A 17,009-nucleotide genomic window follows, 5' to 3' on the forward strand; every position below is an offset into this window, starting at 1 on the left:
TGCCACATCTTCTTTATCCATTCATCTGTCAATGGACACTTAGGCTGCTTCCATGTCCTGGCGATTGTAAATAGTGCTGCCATCATCCAAAAATCCACAAACAATAAATGCTGGAGAGGGTGTGGAGAAGAGGGAATCCTCTTGCACTGTTGGTGGGAATGTAAATTGATACAGCCACTATGGAGAACAGTATGGAGGTTCCTTAAAAAACTAAAAATAGAACTACCATATGACCCAGCAATCCCACTACTGGGCATATACCCTGAGAAAACCATAATTCAAAAAGAGACATGTACCACAATGTTCATTGCAGCAATGCACCACTTTTTAAAAAACTTTTTAGAAGTTTTTGTATGACAAAAACTATGCAACTTTAACTTACTGATTCTATTTAGAGTCAATATTGTATCACTTATTATATTACACTTTACATTTCATGCTTCTCTGAGGTCTTTATTTGCTTCTCAGTTCCTACTTCACAAATGTTATAAATTTAGAACAATACAACTCAAATTAATCCCATCATTTGTGCTATTGCTGTAACATTTTGGTTCGTGATATGTTATAAACCCTAACTTATAATGTTATTATTTTTGCTTCAAACCAAGGATTGACAGACTTTTCCTCAAAGGGCTAGATGTAAATATTGGGTTGGCCCAAAAGTTTGTTTGGGTTTTTCAGTAACATCTTACGGAAAAATCTGAATGAACTTTTGGGCCAACCGAATATTTTAGGTTTATGAGCCATATGGTCGCTGTTACAACTACTCACCTCTCCTGTTGTAGCATGAATGGAGCCATAGACAATATGTAAGCAAGTGAAGAAAGCTATGCTGCAATTAACCTTTATCTATAAAAACTGTTGGCTGGTCCCCAAGCTGTAATTTGCTGACCATTGTTTGTACAGCTGTTTATTAGGGAAATTACAAAAAATTTTATCTTTACCCACCTATTTACTGGATCTGATCATCTTCATTCCATTTTTTCCCCATGTTTATTGAGGTATAATTGGTATACAAAAAAAGTGCATATAATTAATATAATACAATTTGGTAAATGTAGACATATGTATACCTCCTGTTACTATCACCACAATCTAGGTAATAAATATATCCATCACCTCCAAAAGCTTCCTTGTGTTCATGTGTGGGTGTGTAGGTGTGTATGTTAAGAGCCCAGAAATAAACTCACTCATATATGGTCAACTGATCTTCTTCAAAGGTACCGAGAATACACAACGGAGAAAGGACAGTCTCTTTAAAACATGATGTTGAAAAAACTAAATATCCACATTAAAGAGAATGAAATTGGACCCATGTCTTTCACCATACACAAAATTTAACTCATAATGGGTTAAAGATTTGAACATAAGATCTAAAAACATAAAACTCACAGAAGAAAACATAGGAGAAAAGATTCTTTATTTCTTTTTGTAGATCCTGGTTTCCACTGATAACTTTTCCCTTTAATATGAAGAATATCTTTTGGCATATTTTGTGGTACAGCTTTACTGACTACTAATTCTCCAGCTTTCATTTTCCAGAAAAATATATTTGTTTGACCCTATTTTAAAGCACATTTTCACTGGAAATAAAATTACTAACTGACAGTATTTTAAAGATGTTTAAAGATTTAAAGATGTGTCATTGTCTTCTAGCTCACATTGCTTCTAATGAGAAGGTAACTGTCATGCATATCATCACAATATCATTTTTATTCTGGCTGCTTTGAAAACTTTCTGTCTTTGGTTTTCTGCAATTGGATTATGATGTGTCTAGGTGTGATTTTATTCGTATTTTTTCTTGGTTTGTGTTCCATGATATGATTGGATCTGTGGGTTTGAAAAAAAATTTTTTTTTTTTTTTGGTCCCATTCTCATTCTTTTCTAGAACATCTGGAACTTCAATTGCAAATATTTTAGGCCATTTTTCATTATCTTCCAGGTCCTTAGGTCTCTTTTCTTTAGTCTTCAATCTTTTTTCTATCTAGCAGATTGTCTCAGCTCTTTCAATTTGTCTTCAATTTCACTGATCCTTCTACCTTTTCCAATATGTTGTTCATTCCATCTAGGTAATTTTTTCATTCCAATTATTATACCGTTTTAGTTATAGTATTTGCATTTGGTTAGTTTTTAAAGGATTTTTTCCATCTGCTGAAATTTCTTATGCATTTGCTCATAAATACTGCATTTATCTTTAAATCTTTGAACATATTTTCCTTTAATACTTTGAAATTATTATAATAGCTAGGCTTTGCTATATCCAACATCTGGGCCGTCTCAGGGTTAGTTTTTAAAAGACCACTGTTATTCTTTTTTATTTTAGTTTATTTTTAAAATTTATGTATTTATTTTTGGCTGCATTGGGTCTTTTTTGCTGCACATGGGCTTTCTCTAGTTGCGGCGAGCAGGGGCTACTCTTCGTTGCGGTGCATGGGCTTCTCATTTCGGTGGCTTCTCTTGTTGCGGAACATGGGCTCTAGGCATATGGGCTTCAGTAGTTGTGGCACACGAGCTCAGTAGTTGTGGCTCGTGGGCTCTAGAGCACAGGTTCAGTAGTTGTGGCGCATGGGCTTAGCTGCTCTGTGGCATGTGGGATCTTCCCAGACCAGGGCTTGAACCCACGTCCCCTGCATTGGCAGGAGGATTCTTAACCACTGCGCCACCAGGGAAGTCCCATGACCACTGTTATTCTTGACTAAGGGTAATATTTTCCTATTTTCCTTGCATGTCAGGTAATTTTTATTATTTATTGAGCATTGTTAGTAATTACCACTACATTATTACATTGTAATGTATAATACATATTATATAATATATTATAGATAACTGGACTATGCTCTCTTCCTCTAAAGAGTGTCGACGTTTATTCTAGTAGGTAATTCAGCTACCTGCTAACCACCTCAAACTTTTGTATTCTGCCTTTTTACATTTTATTAGGGTGAGATGTATGGAGAACGTAGAGACTTGCTCTTACAAATTGGTGGAACTCTACTTCCAAATTCTACCTCCCCATGAATCTTATCGGGGCTTGGTGTTAGCCTTTGTTTGGGAGTATCTAGAATAAGCCTTTATTCTCAAGCAAGGCCCTGACTCCTAAGGCTTAATCATTCTGATATCTCAGCAGGATGTTCAGAATTTTAAGAAGGTATATCCTATTTTGCTAAGCTGAAAATTCTAGCTTTCTCCATCACTGCTTGAACTCTACTGTCACTTTTCTGCTCTGAACCTGATATAGAAGAGTGTGCTAAGCCTCAACAGTTTCACCTTATCTATGCATCCCAATCCTCAGGAAAGGACTAGGATGGAATCAACACAAACTCCTATAAGCCTTCCTCTAATCAGCCCTTTCTGCTCCAGTCTCTAAAATATTGTATAAATTAGATTCAATATTAAAGTAAATATTTCGGTAAAATTTTTGCTAAGTGATAGTATTAACTTCCTTAATTAATATTTACATTTTTATTTCTACTTTTTTAGATTCAGCATGGACTCATCTATATTTTACCTAGCTTAATTATCCAAAAATTCCTTTAGAACCACTAATAAAAGAGTTACTGAGGTGTGTCAAAAAGAGCTTGAATTTACAGTCAGAAGATACACATTTTACTTTTGGTTTCCTTAGCCTCTATTAGCTTACCTATCATACAAGGGTGATATCGCTTCTTCTACACACAGAGCAGAATTGTTTGAATGAAAAGAATACAAGTGGAATCACTTTGTACACCGTAGAATACATTAAGAGTTGTTAGGTCATATAATGCATTTTCTGCTCTATAGTTTTAACATAACTGTAATTCATAAGGCTGGCTGAAACACTGGGATCCTGTTAGTCTATCTGTTATCATCATAAGTGAAATTCTAATAAATTTAACAGAATTTTGGCTCTGAAAAATATTTGACATTGAAGTTTTTTGCCTTTTAGAGTTATCACAGGGAATTTTATTAGATATTTTTCCATTAGTTCATTTGCTCTTACTTCTGATAGTTCTAATGATTTTTCTACAGTGTTATGCTGTTCATGTTTAGACATTCATAACAAACAAGTATCCAGCTGAATAGCACAAACATATGCATTGCCAGAGAATAAAATACATTTTCTATCTGGTTACTACATAACTCAATCTGACTTTAGAAAACAAGAATAAAACATTTTGATTTGGAGTCAAATTTGACTTGGTTGTTATTTCATCCTTTTCATTCTTTAGAACTAAGTAATGCTAGAGTAATCCAACAGCCTGTCTTAAGCATATCACAGTTCTCAGTCACCCTGAATTTCTTTACATTCACTGGGTGATAGCATGTGCTCCCTTTCATAAAAATGTCTCACTCTTGCTTTATTTGTTCTCTAGGATATGTCTAATTTTGGTTAGGTGTCTGACCTGCTGGTGCTGAATATGGAGAAAAGAGTAGTTCCAAAATGTCCATCTGAATATTGTAATATATCAAAAGAAAAGTAGAGGATGCACAATCCCAGTACAAATACTTCCAAATTAGAGGTGAAAGCAACCGTCACAGGCAAATTTTTGTTTGTAAAACCCTATTTGCCATGTTTATTGAAAGGGATTAAACTATGAGGAATTTCTTTAACTATTGCCATAGATAAAACAGTTTCATATGTAGGTTGTATTTAAAAGTACTCCTAGCAGCAGGTAATGTTGATACATGTGGCAGACTGAACCTAAGGTGACTCCAGTGATTTCTACCTCTGTTATTAATGTCTTTGTGTATAATTCTCTCCCATGGAGGGTGGGCAAAAACTGTGATGAGATGTTCCTTCAGTAATTAGGTTATGTTATATAAGATTCCATCTTAACAGACTAGAGCTAGAGATTCTTCCTCATGGCTTGATGAATTAAGCAGACACGTTAGAAAAGCACATGTGACAAGGAATTACAGGTGGTCTCTAGGACCTGCAGAAATATTCTAAGACATGAGAGTGGCCTTCAGCCCAAAACCAGCAAAATGCTAGGGCCCTCTATCATGCAACTAAGGACATTAAATCTTTCACTAACCTTACATGATCCAGGATAAGCTCCTTCTCTCAAAATCCTTAACTTAATCATGTATTGCCACATAAAGTGATATTCACAGGGTTTGGGGATTAACCTTCTTGGGGGACACTATTCAGCCCACTACGTATTTTCAACTTGAACTACTCTTTCACCCTCATTCTTTTCCCATTAAAAAATAATTTTCAGTAAGATTCCTTCCATTTAATCATTCACTCTTAGCCATCCCTCTATCTATTCCATCATCCCAGATTTACTGGTTTTCTTTTCTGGATCAAGCTGTGCGCTAGGATCTAACCTAGCATGTTATTCACTCGTATCTGTAATGTAATGAATGTGCCTAGACGTTTTGAAGTCTTTAAAAACATTTTTTCCAAATGTTAATTTGGAGCATTTGAACCTGTGATAAAGTGAAATCCATGCTCCAGTTGAGTGATCTGCTAAATAGTACAGAACTATTTATTAATATAGAAATACTTATGTCTATGTATTTATACATATATACTTGGAATTGCACATTTACAAGTGGACTTATAATAAATTAATATGTCACATTTATTTATAGAGCTTGTAAAAATTCTCCCACAGAAAAATATGATAAATGGTGTTCGGGTTCCTGCCATAGTTCACAAAGGCTTAAAACACAAAAAAACTAGGCTTAACTTCACTATAACAACTCTAGTAAATAAAATAAATGAAAGTACACAGTATTTTGTAGTATTATAGCTAATATTCTCTAATATGGACAGTGCACAACAAGCTAGGTTGGTCACTCTTCCCAAAATACCTTTGCTTACTATCTTCTTTTCCTTTCCAGGAAAATATTCTCACAACCCCTCTGACTTCTTGGTAAACACAACCCCACTCTCCTACCCCCAAACACCCACACACATTGCATACTCATGATATAAATGAAGAAAACACATCCGAACTTTTGAGCTTTCCCGGGAGCTAGAATACATATAGACATGAGGGCTGCCATTGCCTTTCAGTTCAATTCTGTACGTTTTGATGTGCAGTCAGATCAAGTCCACTTTCAGGACATTTAGGACAAGCAAGTGGAAGAGTTTAAATTCTTAAATTTGGTACAATAGTTATAACTATGAAAATTTAAATGTTTCTTAGTTAATTTGGGCCTCAAGGAAAAAGAATTGTCTTCAAAGAATTGTCTTCAAAGATCTGTTTTGTGGGTAAAGAACATATGCATAATAAATATATGAATCCTTGCATATATTATATTCTCTAGTTCTCTTCTGCATAGCTTCAAAGAGTTTTGAATTATGGGAAATTGATAAGGATTACTACTAATTCTGGTATGTTTTAGTAGAAAAGTAAATAGCCTTTCAAAGTTTCTTCCAGATGTCTGATTCTATGGAATCATTGATTTCTTTATATATTTTCCTGAATTATACTGTATTTGGAATTCAATCATTTCTTTTTCTCTTCTTCAAAACTTTATTAGATTTTATGTGGAGATCTTGAAACAATGAGGTTGACTTGGAGACTGAAAAATGCACACTGGAAACAAATTAATGCACGGGGCTGTTTCCTCTCCCTCTATGGGGCAATCTACAACAGGTTTATTCCTTTCTTCAACTACTGAAATCTACTTACTGCACCCCATGGATCTGGAATGGGAGAATGGAGCTAGTGTTTATTCTGGTCTCAGCTTGTCTTCTAGCTCAAAAAATAGGATTTGGATCATACAATAGAGAACAAATGAAAATCTTGCAGAGGCAGCATTGTCTAAACCAGTCAAAGTTAGAAAACAGTGTCACCAGAGAAAATCAGAATGTGTATAAAGCCAAAAGGATTGAAGAAAGGGGTTTAGTTAATTTTATGGAGTATTTTTATTTTGGAGGGTTAATGAAAGAAAGTAGAGTGCTCCATTTGTACCAATATGTGAAAAACAATTGCCTTTGAAGGATTCTTATTGTTTGGGATAATAACATATAAATAAGGAATGAAAGTATATCATGCCATTTAAATTACCCCATAGAGTAACAGATTACATTCTCTTACCCTTGTAAATATTCCTAGGTAGAAAAATTAGATCACCATGTAAGTAATTGTCCTAGGGATTTTTTATTTCGTTTTAATAGTTCACTTTAAGTATCAAAGTAGAAAAACCTTAAGTTCAACTGAATGTTAATAAAAGAGATTGCAAAACCAAGAGGTGGCAAGATCCAGCAGAGAGGATGTCTTCACATTCTTTGGTTAGTCAATTGTATTTTATCCACCTAATATCCCATTTCAGGAAGCAAAAATGTCTCAAGGCAATCCATATTAGAGAGTTCTCTTATGAGTAAGAACTTATTAATAATTTATATTACCAATGAACAAGATTTAATTAATTCTGAAACATTTTAATCATGATTTTTATGATTGCTTTCCAGATAACATACAATGTCCAGTTTCTTCTTTTAGTAGCATAAACACTATAACCGTTTCAACTAATCTAGAACAAAATAATAATGAAAAGGAGTATATCCTTTTAATGTATGCCTAAACCCTAGCTCAAAAATTACACAGATTTACTTTAGATTACCAAAATAATTTAAATAAACATGTATGATTTAATACAGATTTAATATTTCCTTAAATACATTAAAAGATAATGATATCAAAAATGATAATTCTCTCTAATTCATTGTATACCAGATACAACTATATTGATTTCCCTTTGAATATCTGTGGTCCTATGGTAAGCCAGGGACAAAATGAAGATTCACAATACATTAAGAGGTAATAAATAAATAAACAAGAAAAAGAAAGAAAGCACTCTCTACTATTAAAACCAGAGCAGGTATTGGATTGCAAGGGATTTTAAACTTGCAAAAGAAAACATGTATTAATATTTGCAATTTGATCTAAATAAAGCTAGTTAAGATTTGTCACTTTATTACTGAAACACTCAACATAACCAACCTCGTCACCAACTCTATTTGAATTCACATAAACTTCTAATTTTATAGGCACATAAACTATCTTAACTACTAAAATAGACTTGCCTTGAAAATAAATGAGTAGAAACTCTAAATATGAACAGTCAAGCTGTTCATGGTATGCTCCATGGATCTGCAAAATGCTTTCATTCTTATACTGACATAAGCCTAAGCTCCCATGATCTAAAAAAAAAAAAAAAAAAAGCAAAATATTCAGCATCTTACCTGTAACAAGAAAGCTGCATCTCCCTGCTCCAGCTTCATTTATGATGCTACAATTATAAACCCCATAGTTTTCGTTGGAAAGACTCTTCACGGGGTACTCTGTGTATTCTTGAGAGTCAAATTGACCCATCCGTAATAATTTGTTTCCCAAGCGCCACTCATAGGTCAGCACCCGTATTGGATAGGCTCTCAGGACCCTGCAGCTCATAGTGACACTGCGGTCTTGTCCTTGCCGGATTTCCAGAAATGCTGGTTCCACAGCAGGAGGATCTGTAGAAAAGAGATATTAAAACAGATAAAATACGTGGTTTGCAATAAGCCAGTGGCTACTCTTACTGTGAGAAGCTATTTTCAAGAATACATCTAGCAACAGGGAAGGAATATTAAGAGGTGGGTGGAGAACATATTTAGGCCTGGGAATTTCAGCTTGGGTAGGGAAATGTGATTCCTGAGTGTGGGCAATGAATAAGACTCATAGCTTTAAAAAAGCATTTGCAGGTGAAACTAAGCAGAGTTTATTTTTTCTTTCTAGTTGCTTCCCAGAAAAAAATATCATAAGTATGTTTGGTTTATACTGTTAGCAAGCAAATGATGTTCTGGGTATAAAAGCAGAGTATCCACACTAGCATGAAATTCTGAAGCAGATGAAGCCATTGGTTCAAGTCAGTGAATTCTAATTATCCCATATGAGGCTCAGTCCTTGGGCTTCTGGATACCAATTATTTAATAAAATGGGTAACGCAAGTATATAAATTTATTTTCTAAATTATTTGGTCAGAAAGAATTTGACTGCAAGTCATAATATTCATGCGTAAACCTTAAGCAAACTTTGCAAATTACATCACAGGTGGATATGGATTTCAACCCCCTGCAATGGCTCATTTATTTGGCTTAATTGTGACGGTTTTTCCCATACAATCAAAACTTGCTACGTTAGGTACCTAACCTTTTTGTTTTTGATGGGAAGATTTCCAAAAGGTGTTACACATTTCTCTCATTAGGGTATGCAAAATACAGGCCTTTTCTTAATGATGACTCCCAACTGTCATAATAAATAACAATTATTTCCTGGGCTCTAATGACATGGTTCATTTGATCAAGGAAATTGTGTGGGACCACTCAGGATTTTTTGCACTCAGGATTGCTCTGGGCAACAATATCCCATCCTTGACTAGATGTGTATGGCACCCTCTTGAGTTGTGCAGTATAAAAGCTGTACAACTCTACCTGGAAGCCCTTCCTTCAGGATGCTAAAAGGTTTTAGGACTACCACACCAAATGTGCCATCTGATATTCTTTACATGTCATTCCATCTACTTTTTATAATATTGCTCTCCTTTCTCATAGCCAACATATTGACTGACCCTTCTTGCTTCTTTCAACAAATATGTTTAAGCTACCATAAGAATTTTAATTTTATTCATAAATTCAATTTTTGAGCCCTCCTTATATAAGTGCTAAGAATAGAAAAAGAAATGAACAAGAAAAAAATCCTATCTGCATGTAGTTTATGGTCTAACACAATAGGCAGACATTTAAATAGCTAATTTAAAAAACTGAAGTACCAAAAACAATTCTAGGGTAGAAAGTGAAGAAGTGAATAACACTATGAGGATTGACCAGGCAAGGAATGTGATACTTGAACTCTATCTCCCAGGATATATAGGAAATGGTCAGGTGGGTGAATAGTAAGAGAGGACATTCCCGGTAGAGGGGTAAGTAGGTGCAAAGGTAAGGAGGAGACAGGGAGAACAGGGTGTTTAGGGAAGTATAAGTAAATAGCATAACTGATGCATAAAAGGTGCACGAAGGCTTGGGAAGAAATAAAGATGAAAAGAAAAGCAGAGGCTCTATCAAGGATCCTTGAATGTCATGTTATGGAGTTTGAATTTTATCCTGTTGGTACTGAGGGTCTTTTAAAAATTTTTAAATAAAGGCTTTATATGATTAAACCAATCTTTTAGAAGGCATAGTGTGGCAGATAGGAGGAGCATGAACCTCAAAGAGAGGAAACTCAAAGAGAAGGCTTGAACTAAGGCAATGTCATGGGACCATAAATGATGCCTTAGACAAGAGGGGGATGAGTGATGAAGACAGGGAAGAAAGGAGGGGTAGTTTGGAGTTTGGTGGACATGTTGAATTTGTGTACCCAAGCGCTTCTTTATTTCCAAACATATGGTTATGTTTTATTTTCTCTTTGTTTTGATTTTGTGCTTAACTGAATCATATTCAGAGAAAACAGTTCATATATATTCAATCATCTGAAATTTGTTAAAACTTGTTTTATCTCCCAGAATATGATCGATTTTTATCCTGTTTGTGCTTGCAAAGTAGGAGTAGTCTGTAGTTTTGGGATGTGATGTGGATCTATTGGGTTAAGTCTGATAACTGTGTTGTCCATATCATTTATATAGTTGATAGGGTTTTTTTTTTTTTGCCGCATTTATTCTACTTGGATTAACTTAGAAGAAAGTGTTGTACTCTTCTAAAAGGGTAGTAGGTTTTAAAAATTTTCTTCTTTTAGTTCTGTCTCCTTTTTGCTTTACATATCTTGAGGCAATGCTATTCATTACATACAAATTTAAATCAGCTTTATGTTATTGATCTGAAACTTTTATCTTTGTGAAATATCTCCTTTATCTCTATTAATGTTTTATTATTTAAAACTCTATTTTGTCTCATATTAATATAGTTACCTTGGCTTTCGTTTAGTTAATATTTACATGTTATGTCTTTTCCATCCTTTTATACTTTCAGTAACCTTATATTTTACTAGTATCTCTTTTAAACAGCACGTTGTTATATTCTATTTTTTCAAAAAAGTCAGACAATTTTCTTTTACCCAGAGTACTTAGCACTTTATTCATTTCAGTTTAATATACTGATATATTTGGGTACCTGTTTCCTGTTGTTTTATTCCTTCTGTTTGTTTTGTGTTCTTTCTTTCTTTGTTTTCTTTGTATTAATGGATTATATCATTATTCTAACCTTTTTCCTGCTACTAGTTGGGAACTTAACTGCTCTGTTTCTATTATTTTATTGATTGTCTTAAAGCATGCAACATGCATACTTAAGTTATCCAAAAACATCAATTAATACCTTTACCATCCTTTTAGACAAAATAAGAATCTTAGAACACTTTGTTCCTTTTATTCCTGTTCTGACATATGTTACTGAGTCATGAACTTTAATTCCCTCGTTTTTTTAAAATTTATTGGACATTATCATACTTTATACTTGCACATTTTTTAAATTACCCAGATATATGTTAGCTTATTTGCCCTTAATTCCTTCTTTCATCACAGACCTTCCAAATCTGTGATCACTTTCCTTTCGCCTGAAATATATCATATTGAATTATCTTTAGTAGACTTTCTGATGTTGAATTTCAAAAAATATATATTTTACCTCATTATTTTTTTTTAACATCTTTATTGGAGTATAATTGCTTTACAACAGTGTGTTAGTGTCTGCTTTATAACAAAGTGAATCAGTTATATACATATACATACGTTCCCATATCTCTTCCCTCTTGTGTCTCCCTCCCTCCCACCCTCCTATCCCACTCCTCTAGGTGGTCACAAAGCACCGAGCTGATCTCCCTGTGCTATGCGGCTGCTTCCCAGGAACTATCTATTTTACGTTTGGTAGTGTATATATGTTCATGCCACTCTCTCACTTTGTCCCAGCTTCCCCTTCCCCCTCCCCGTATCCTCAAGTCCATTCTCTAGTAGGTCTGTGTCTTTATTGCCGTCTTGCCCCTAGGTTCTTCATGACCATTTTTTTTTTTTTTTTTAAGATTCCATATATATGAGTTAGCATACGGTATTTCTTTTTCTGACTGACTTCATCCTGTATGACAGACTCTCGGTCCATCCACCTCACTACAAATAACTCAATTTCTTTTTTTTTATGGCTGAGTAATATTCCATTGTATGTATGTGCCACATCTTCTTTATCCATTCATCTGTTGATGGACACTTCGGTTGCTTCCATGTCCTGGCTATTCTAAATAGAGCTGCAATGAACATTATGCTACATGACTCTTTTTGAATTATGATTTTCCCAGGGTATATGCACAGTAGTGGGATTGCTGGGTTGCATGGTAGTTCTATTTGTAGTTTTTTAAGGAACCTCCATACTGCTCTCCATAGTGGCTGTATCAATTTACATTCCCACCAACAGTGCAAGAGGGTTCCCTTTTCTCCACACCCTCTCCAGCATTTATTGTTTCTAGAGTTTTTGATGATGGCCATTCTGACCGGTGTGAGATGATATCTCATTGTAGTTTTGATTTGCATTTCTCTAATGATTAATGATGTTGAGCATTCTTTCATGTGTTTGTTGGCAATCTGTATATCTTCTTTGGAGAAATGTCTATTTAGGTCTTCTGCCCATTTTTGGATTGAGTTGTTTGTTTTTTTGATATTGAGCTGCATGAGCTGCTTGTAAATTTTGGAGATTAAATCTTTGTCAGTTGCTTCATTTGCACATATTTTCTCCCATTCTGATGGTTGGCTTTTGGTCTTGTTTATGGTTTCCTTTGCTGTGCAAAAGCTTTGAAGTTTCATTAGGTCCCATTTGTTTATTTGTGTTCTTATTTCCATTTCTCTAGGAGGTGGGTCAAAAAGGCTCTTGCTGTGATTTATGTCATAGAGTGTTCTGCCTATGTTTTCCTCTAACAGTTTTATAGTGTCTGGCCTTACATTTAGGTCTGTAATCCATTTTGAGTTTATTTTTGTGTATGGTGTTAGGGAGTGTTCTAATTTCATTCTTTTACATGTAGTTGTGCAGTTTTCCCAGCACCACTTATTGAAGAGGGTGTATTTTCTCCACTGTATATTCTTGCCTCCTTTATCAAAGACAAGGTGACCATATGTGCATGGGTTTATCTCTGGGCTTTTAACCTCATTCTTAAAAGATATTTTCCTTGTACATAGGATTATAGGTTAGCAGTTATTTTCTTTCAGCACAACAGGATATAATTCCATTGTCTTCAGATGGCCATTATTGCTGTAGAAAAGTAAGCTCAAAGTCTCATACTTTGAAGTGAACATCTTTTTTTCCTCCAGCTACTTTCAAAATCTTTTTGCTTTGATGTTCTACAGCTTCAATATAATGTTTCTAGGTATAGATTTCTTTTTACTTATAGTTTGGAATTTGCTGGGCTTCTTAAATCTCTTGATTTAAGTTTGGTGTCCGTCATTTAGGAAATTTTTGGAAAATTCTCATCATTAGCTCTTCAAATAAACCTGTATTGTTCTCTTTCTATTCTCAATTGAGAATCCTTTTTATTCCCTTTTCCATGTCTTTTAACCTCTCTTCCAACTTTTCCATTTCTTGAGGTTTTTGCATGAATAAATTCTCTGAGCTAATTCAGTTCATTAATTCTTTCTTTAGCTCTGCTTAATCTGCATTGTGTTATTTACAATAATGTAGTTTTCATTTATAAATGCTCTGTGTAGTTCTTTGGTTTACCTTTTATACCACCGTTTTAATACTTTCCCATTACCTGCAAAGTGTCTTTAACCTGCAAAGGTTTTATACCGTCTGATATTTCCAATTATAGTGTTGAGAGGGCTTTTCTGTTGGTTTTCTCTCAGGGTACCTTGTTCCTGTGTATTCTTGGTTAATTTTAACTCTGTGCTACTCATTGTCCTTTAAAAAATATTTATGAGGATACTTCATGCCTCAGATGATGGCTTCCTCCTCTAGAGATTTGTGTCCATAGGCAACTCTTGGCATCAATGTCTAGGATCACATTAATCCAAGTTCCTTGCTTGAGGTTTTATTTTAATCATCTGGGTGACATGAATTTGAGTTAAAAATCCATATAAGAGCTGGTTTGTGATTATAACTTCAAGAATGGTTCCTACATCACCTCCACCCTTCTCACGTCAAAGGCAAGGCTCTTTGCACTCCCTTGAGAGTAGGAATGTGTAGACTGGGTTTAATTCTGCTCTACTCTTACCCTGTGGGTACAGTCCTTTGAGTTCCAACTTCTATTGGTAGACACTTTCCCAGGGAACACCATGGGTTTGGAGTTCTGCATCCCTTGCCCAGAGATGCCATCAAAAACTGAAGCTCAAATTTGCCCATGTCAGCAAATGCCCCCAAGGGCAAAAGTAGGCTCACTGTACTATTTTTGTATAAATTTGGCCTGGAATTTTTAAATAAATACGTTAATGCTTTTATAATATTTTAAGAATATTTTCCCGCATTTTCAGTTGTTTGCATTGAAAGGGTTTTGTGGAATATTTTATCTATTTTATGCCCAGAAATGCATGTCTCTGATTGCCAAGCAGAAATATGGATCTAAAGCTCAGAACGGAAGGCTGACTGCAGGCTACAGTTCTGTTGAGATATCTCAGAGGAAGTATAAACAAAGCCATATAAAATGTCAAATTTGAATTTACTCTTGAATATATAATCACTTACGGGGTTGGAGGAACATAAAAGCTCCTAAAGGAAAATAAACATAAATTAGCAGAGAGATATGTGGATCCAGAAAGTTGTGTTACAAAAATTAAAGGAGTTGTATGCTTCAAAGAACAGGAAGTAATACAATGTGCCAAATGTTAGCAAGGCAGAAGTTAATACTTAAAATATCTACTGTTTTTGACAAGTTTAATATTATTAATGATTACAGTGAAAGCATTTTCTGTGAAGTATTTATAACCTGGGTTACAGATTTTTGGCATATGAAAGGATGGTTAAATAGTAGAGATCAGTAATGACAACTATTTGTTCAACAATATTGTCTGTGATTAGAAAAGATGGTTATTTCTATTGATTCTACCTTCAAAATATATTGGGAGTTTATACATTTCTCTCAGTCTCCACTATCACCACTATTACCTCTCACATGGACTACTACAAACGTCCTGTGATAGCCTTCTAGCAGGCCAACATGCTTCCTCTTTTGACCTTCTCTCAACCTTCTGAGACTGGCCAGATGTTCTTTTACCAGAGAATCAGCTCTTTTATTGTCCTGTTTAGAACACTTTATTGACTCACCCCTGCTTGTTAACCAGGCCTACAAGGTCCTGAAAGTTTTGGCTCTGGTTGTATACCCAACTATTCTCATCTTGAATATTATGTTTCAGAAACATAGGTTTTCTTCCTGCTTCTGCATGATAAACCCTTTCCGGACAATGGACCTCTGATTTTGTTTTGTCTTTCCTTTACTTTATCCACGGCTCTGTGATTCTCATCTTTTAGATTTTAACTTCAGAAAGCCCACTCTTGACTACCAGTAAGTGAAGTATCTCTCCTACTGTTAATAATATAATGTTAGTTACCATTGTATTTGTCTCCTGTGTAAGCTCCATTATAAAGAAACTTACAACTTCCTAGTCATTGCATCACCCTCTGTATCCATCAAGTACCTAGTATTGTAGTTAGTGACAAATCATTATTGATTGAATAAATGAATGCTGAAATGAATGAATGGATGATGTAAAAGAGTAAAGATGTCCATAGTATCTTCAATATTCTCCACATCAAGACCTGGATTCTATGTTCACTTTGTTAAATAGGGATGGGCTCTGTTGATTACTTTGACCAATAGCATATAGTAGAAGTGATGCTGTGCTGATTTCTGGGCCCAGGCCACAGAAGACAAGGAATTTCACTTCCTATCTTTTGAAATACTCACTCTGAGAGTCCTGACCCATGTAATAAGTCCAACTACATTGCTAAAGAGATGAGGTGAAGGGGCCCTGCAATTACATAAAGGAGAGGGCAGAGTTAAGCCCAGGCTTCCAGCCATCCCTACCAAGGTTTCAGGCATGTGAAGCTATCTTGGACCTTCCAGACCAGACCAGCCACCCACAAAGTACCACCAAGTGATCCAGATAATACCACAATCCATATGAAGCAAAAGAATAGCTTCTTCAAGTTACTGACTCACTAGAGATTAGATAACTAGATTTAGTAAGATGTGATATTTTTTGAGCTCCTAGGTAATACAGCAGTTTTTAACACAGTAACAGATAACTTAACACAGATGCCTTCTAGCCTTGAAAATCCAGCAGTTTGATATTTTGTGTGAAGACTCAGCAGAGTGAGGCATAAGGACAAGGGGACAGGGCAGTTGAGGAGACACGGCAGTTAAGGAGACACAGTGTAAGCAACAGACCATGGGATCCAAACTGGCTCTGGAGAGGAATTAGCTTAGAAGGAAACTAATGGGGGAAGATAATCAATGGGTTGGATTACTAGGACAACTGGAAAACTTGAAAAGCAAATACCCTGAAAACAATGGAGTCAGGAAGCAAAAACCTTGTAGTCAATAAATAGAATTTTGTCACAATTTAATATTTCAGTGATAGAGAAATTTAGTGTGATTACAAGATCAGAGATATGGCCATTGAAATAAAATGCTAAAGTGGAGTAGAGATGAATGATACTAGAGTCAAATGAAAATAAATTAAGAGAATATACAATTACTTTCAAATTATATTTGCATTTGTCTAGCAAAACAAAGTATTTGCAACTGCTTATCTCCCTTCTTATTAATTTCTTTTTAAATGGCAAATAATATAAATGTAATTAATTATACCTAACAGGGATATATCTTAAAATACATACTTACTTTTTCTATGAATGATTTTCTATGAGAATTCTTTGAATGTATATCACCTATTAGGTTATTTCAAGTAATGGATTTTTTAGACCCTCATTATATATGAATGTGTCATTCATCCAAACCTAGACGATTTAGCCCTGTAAAGACATCTGACAGTGCTGGGTTAAAACTTTTCAAGCACAGTGTGTTTTCATACCTTCAATAGAGTCTGAATTGGAAAGCATTCCTAAATGAAGGTAA

The 17,009-nt window shown here is 34.9% G+C and overlaps 1 protein-coding gene across 1 annotated transcript in view; it reads right to left on the reverse strand.

Annotated features, from left to right (window-relative positions):
- MDGA2 (MAM domain containing glycosylphosphatidylinositol anchor 2) overlaps positions 1-17,009 on the reverse strand; it is an 822,473-nt gene that overhangs the window by 105,870 nt on the left and 699,594 nt on the right. Inside the window, exon 9 of the mRNA XM_059915690.1 lies at positions 8,180-8,449. Coding sequence (XP_059771673.1) covers positions 8,180-8,449 — 270 coding nt within the window. The remainder of the gene's footprint in view (positions 1-8,179; positions 8,450-17,009) is intronic.

The sequence above is a fragment of the Balaenoptera ricei genome, chromosome 2 (assembly GCF_028023285.1).
Source record: "Balaenoptera ricei isolate mBalRic1 chromosome 2, mBalRic1.hap2, whole genome shotgun sequence".
Lineage (NCBI taxonomy): Eukaryota > Metazoa > Chordata > Mammalia > Artiodactyla > Balaenopteridae > Balaenoptera > Balaenoptera ricei.